Source organism: Cyprinodon variegatus, unplaced genomic scaffold (assembly GCF_000732505.1).
Source record: "Cyprinodon variegatus isolate N-32 unplaced genomic scaffold, C_variegatus-1.0 Scaffold462, whole genome shotgun sequence".
In the NCBI taxonomy this organism is placed as follows: domain Eukaryota; kingdom Metazoa; phylum Chordata; class Actinopteri; order Cyprinodontiformes; family Cyprinodontidae; genus Cyprinodon; species Cyprinodon variegatus.
The window spans coordinates 111,070-116,682 of NW_015150915.1; the positions used below are offsets into that span (position 1 = coordinate 111,070).

General features: G+C 40.5%; 1 protein-coding gene across 1 annotated transcript in view; it reads right to left on the minus strand.

Moving 5' to 3' along the window:
• nemf (nuclear export mediator factor) overlaps positions 1-5,613 on the minus strand; it is a 39,642-nt gene that overhangs the window by 28,353 nt on the left and 5,676 nt on the right. The window contains exons 4-8 of the mRNA XM_015389499.1: positions 4,752-4,877; positions 4,497-4,645; positions 1,792-1,859; positions 1,599-1,688; positions 1,456-1,529 (exon numbers count right to left, since the gene is read on the minus strand). Coding sequence (XP_015244985.1) covers positions 1,456-1,529; positions 1,599-1,688; positions 1,792-1,859; positions 4,497-4,645; positions 4,752-4,877 — 507 coding nt within the window. The remainder of the gene's footprint in view (positions 1-1,455; positions 1,530-1,598; positions 1,689-1,791; positions 1,860-4,496; positions 4,646-4,751; positions 4,878-5,613) is intronic.

The following is a 5,613-nucleotide window of genomic DNA, read 5'->3' on the forward strand; positions in this document are numbered from 1 at the left end:
GAAAATGCAATATTGACGAAAATACAATTTTAAACAAAAAGAAACCCATGCCTCTAAAAAATACAAAAGAATAAAAAAGTAAGAAAAAGGCCACCGGAAGTTATTCTGTTTGCACACGCGCAAATGAGCTGATGGTACGGATCGTGCTTCCGGTACGGATCGGGTAATGACAGGCAGCTCAGACTGCCTTAAAGCGGCGCTCTGGGTCACATGACCCATTCAGAGACAGATCCGATCCTCTAAAGTCACAGAGGAGTTTTTGAGATGAGCAGCCTGTATAGAGCATCGATAGGCAACAAGTGCTGAAAAATCATTTAGGATATTTCAAGTGATGCTAATAACTGGATCAAAAGTATTGAAGCTTCGCTTTAAAGGAGACCCTCATCCAATCAGAGCATGAGCTGCTCTACAAGGAACAAGGTGAGAAACTCTGCATCTCTAGAGGAACAAAGCTGGTAGAGAAATATTCCTAAAATTTCTAAAAAATATGGCTGCAACTAATGATTATTTTTCTAATCAATTAATCTGTTGATTGCTTTTTCGATTAATTAATTAATAATCTGATAGCCAAAGGTTCCTTCACTGGAAAAACAAGCTTTTTAAATTAAGTGTATTTACCCTTAATTTGAGCAGGTAACTTGGATAGTTTGCCAATGGAATGAGTATTTTTACTCTTAAAATAACATCATTAGAAAATATGCACTTGAAATAAGACAATGCAATTTTTTTTTATTATTTGAAATGTAAATTGTCTTGTTCCATTGGCAAAATGTCTCACCCTGACACCTCAATTAAAGAAAAAAATATATTTTAAGAACAAAATGACTTAATTAGATTTTTTGCAGTGTTAAAAGAAGATATTTTACAGAATCAAACCAGGTGAGACTAAAACTTTTCCAATCAGGAGTTCTGGGTATTAATGGACCTTATTTTTAAATCTTAAATTCAAAATATTTATAAAAGTTTTTTTGCATTCTTGGTATGATTGCTGCTCTAAATCGGTTACTCTGTCAAATAAAGGCTTGTGTTGGGGTCTCTAAGTGTCGTTTCTAAGTCACCAATTTAGTGCTACTTGGTCCCAATGGAATTTCCCAGTGGGAACCTACTAACACCAAGTTGCTAACTGGTTAGCAAGATGCTTCAAAGAAACCGGCCACACCCAAAACGCTTGCGAACCTTCTGCCACAACAACCCTGCCCTCTTGATAAACAACCAATCACATTCACTTTATTCACTCGTGTAAAGTCAGGCACCACTCGGGAGAATTCGGAAATTAAACGGTTGGAACAGCCGCTTTCCTAAGACTTTAAAAACAAACCTTCTTTCACTTTACAACGTTGGAATCATTCAATTCCATATCGCGGAAAATCCCAACATCTTCCTTCGACTTTTATGGTTGTTATGGCAATGAAACCAAAAACAAAAGCACGTCTCTCTTGTTTTTTTTTTACTCACTTTGCCACTGAATCTCTCCGTTTTTTCCAAGTATGTTTCAGCTAGCTGCAAGGCTTCCAGGATTTTAGGAGCAACTGGAAAAAAGAAGGAGTATCTTAAAGTTCTTGTAAGAAAAAGAATGGGAAAGAAAAGACCACCGGTACCTTCAGCAACATCAGCTTGACTGTCAGTTTTTAAAGATCCCGGCAGTCCTGCTTCGATCAAACTGTGTTCTATCAGAGTGGCTCCGTAGGCTAAAGACACAGTAGGAGAGGAAGCAGCATCAGAAAGAAGCGCACAGGGTTTTTCTTTATTTTTTTTATGTGTGCTGAAAAAGTTGTTTTGTTTGTTTCTTACGCAGATGTGGGTTCAGGACTCTTTTCACCTGCTCTCCATGTTGGGCTTTGCTTAAGATTTCTGAGAGCCTAAAAAAAAACATGATGAATGTTCAGTAGTGATGGTGAGATGAAGCCTCATAAGGCAATGAACAGTTTGGGCTAATGTCACCACCTACTGGTGGAGAGAAAAACTACAGTTAGTAATATAACCTGCAATTGTTTTGCTAGTTTTATTCCCATTTAAAGGAGAATTCCGGTTTTTAACACTTTTAGCCCATTTTCTGTAGTGTCCAGGATGAAATCGAATGATCGACACCAAAATTTTGACAATTGGTCCTGTCTCTGCTTTTTGGCTCATTTAGAATCCACCCCTGGCTGCTTCAGAATGGCTTACATAGTGCATGTCCGATAATGTCCTACAAACAACCTTAAACGTTCTTTTTTTAAAATATGCTACTCACCGGGTCGTCAGCGCTGTTCAATGACGTTCCAAAAAAAGTTTCGTAAAGAGAAAACGTTTCTGTAGTGTTTTATTTAGCATTTTGTAAATCCCATTGAGTTCTGTTGGAATAGTCAATATTCCGCTGCCACCGGAAACGGAAATGGGGCCTGTTTACACAGTTGTAGTCTTTTCGCTTCACTCTGTGTACTCCGACGTCGAGGTGCTAACGTCTTAAACACTTTAAAAAACTCTGAAAATGGAATACGAAAGGTGGATTCTTGATTCTCGACGTCGGAGTACACACAGTGAAGCGAAAAGACTACAACTAAGTGTAAACAGGCCCCATTTCCGTTTCCGGTGGCAGGGGAATATTGACTATTCCAACAGAACTCAATGGGATTTACAAAATGCTAAATAAAACACTACAGGAACGTTTTTTCTTTACGAAACTTTTTTTGGAACGTCATTGAACAGCGCTGACGACCCGGTGAGTAGCATATTTAAAAAAAAGAACGTTTAAGGTTGTTTTAAGGACATTATCGGACATGCACTATGTAAGCCATTCTGAAGCAGCCAGGGGTTGATTCTAAATGAGCCAAAAAGCAGAGACAGGAGCAATTGTCAAAATTTTGGTGTCGATCATTCGATTTCATCCTGGACACTACAGAAAATGGGCTAAAAGTGTTAAAAACCGGAATTCTCCTTTAAGTTGCTTTGAAATTGTTAATGATTGCTGGATATAATACCTTTTTTCTATTGCAAAATGTCTTAGAAGAGTTATGGTGCACTGTTTTTCTGCCATTTTAGTGAACTAAGCTCAAGCAGACAATGAAAATGCTTGTGAAAATTGGATAAAGATTAGCAAAATTAAAGGTGTAAAGGTGTCATTTTTATTCAAAAATGACATTTTTTCCACAGTTATTGGTTTTAATCAAGTAGGAGGTTATGTATTCAACCAATATTTTGGCTAAACCGACCAATCTAAGTGTCAGTGTTTTTACTAAATCTATATTTGCACAAGGGCAAAACAATAAAATAAGTCAAATTCACCAAAATAATTGTTAAGAATTTTCACAACTTTCAAAAAGCCAAGGTGGGTCTTGAACCTACAACCTTAGGACTGGAAGTCAGTGGCTGTTTCTCAATATGTCTACTTGTGCATGCTTGTGTCCCCGTGAAACGTCATCTGCCTCAGCCCTAGTACTGTTCCAATTCACAAGAAGACAGAGAACGGACAAAGTCCCCGGATGTTGTTCTCGCCCCTCCCTCTTTACCCAGCATGCATCAGAAAAGACTTCTCCGTTCTGTAGACTGACAGCTGTCCCAGCATGCACTGCGGCAGCAGCAGCTTCCAGGTTAGAGCTCAGAGTATTAATTTAAGTTCTCTTTTCTGTTGTCGTTGTTCAATAAAGTACATTTTAAAATAATTTGATGCAAGAACATTACAATAAAAAAAAAATATAAAATTCCAAAGTTGAGAGGACCGCGGCAACCGGTGGAGCTCCAAAGGTAACCGCAGCGAAGGCTAACGTTAGCCCGTCTGCAGCAGTCCTATGGCTATGATGGCTATTTTTTTGTTTTATTTGGCAAAAATGTTCATTTGATTTGTGTTTATCTGACTGTGTTCATTATTATTCCCCCACTCAATGAAAAAAGGTAGAATTTATCATTTTCTAGAGACTACTAATAACAGGAGGGGAAATGCAGCTCCAGACGAGCCGAGCGTGTGGTGATGTCACCAGTACGCATCTGTTCCAACTGACCCACATTTATGCTGCGTGCTCCCGTCCTGTGTTATTCTCTAGAACATACTTGGTGAGAACACGAGTCTGTACTCGTGTTCTTGTGAATTGAGAAACAGCCAATGTCTTACAGCTGATGCCACTGGCACTGATGGCAATAAATCAGAAAACATTACTACTCATCACTGATGTAACAAGTGTAACCAGTGGCTTGCTCAGATTCTGATCATTATATTGTTTAATCTAACCAAAATAGTTTTAACCAACTTGCTTTTCCAACCAATCTATTCTTAGAATATAAATAAACTCTATCCAACTGACAGCAACTGTCCTCCAAACTCCGCTGTCGAATTTGGGGCGAGCTGAACCACTTCCTGAAGCGATCATGTGGTATGGCGGCGTACCTCTCCTAAACGAAGCAAACTTCGCCACGCGCTTCACGGAAACACCCCCTCGACTACTCAACACACACCTCAAAGCCTCATACCATCACTAATGTTCAGTGAATCATGATAGGCATCATCATCATCGTCATGTTACCGCTCCAAAGTGATGAGGGGCTCTGGGGGCCTGGCGCTCTCCACGGGGTACCGCTCCCTCACTGCTATCTTCACATCTTCTGCCTCCGCTGTACGGAACCTCAGCAGATTCAGGATGGTGTACTCATGGTCAGCCAGGATGATGTTGCCCTAAGAGAGGACACAGACCACATCAGGCGGGTCACTACGTTTGGCTGCACAGGGGGGGGGGGGCTGTGTTTTACTTGACACGGTTCTTAAAGTGCAGCTCTCTAACCCGGTCGTAGAGTTCAACGATGAGGTGGTAGGCGGCCTCATCCGAGCCGAACTGGATGTCAACTATCCTGTCGATTCCCAGCTGCTTAACCTGGGTCAGCCGCCGGCTTTTCAGATGTTTTCGACACTGTGGAGGAAAACAAAAGCTGATCAGACGTAGGGGATTATGAAATTAAAAATCCAAAGCTGCTCAAGGGTGGCAAATAAAAGCATTCGTTAAGCTACAAACACAACATTCAGTATTTCATTGGTATTGTAGATGGCAGACCAACACAAAATGCATCATGGGAGTAATTATTTCCAGTCCACTGAGCCCTTGCTGTAGAACAGGGCTGTTGACCTCCGGTCCTCGAGGTCTGGTGTCCTACAAGCTCTAACTGATCCCCAAGTAACACAGTTCAATCAAAGGACTAAATTACCATCCCATGCACTCTAGTACTCCAGAGTCTTTCTAACCACCTAATAATGCGGCTCAAGTGTGCCAATAGAAAGACATGATGCATAGAAATCAGAGTAGCCTGGAATGTTTTAATATGCCACCTATAATGTGACACAGTTTGGATTCTGAGCCACTTGTTCAGCATACAGTTCGTGATGGACTCAGACCTGAACCTTCAGAGGCTCATAAAGGCAGTTACTACCCAATCACCTGTAGAACATTTCCAGTATTAAAGGACTAATGTCCATTCAGGATCTAGAAAAACTCATTCAGGCATTTATCTTTAGTAGAATTGATCACTGCAACAGTGTCTTAATAGGTCTGCCTATAAAATCCATCAGAGCTGCAGCTGATCCAAAAGGCTGCTGCGCCAATTCACAACACATGTCATCTCAAGGCACTTTCCAGTTCACCAGATCATCCA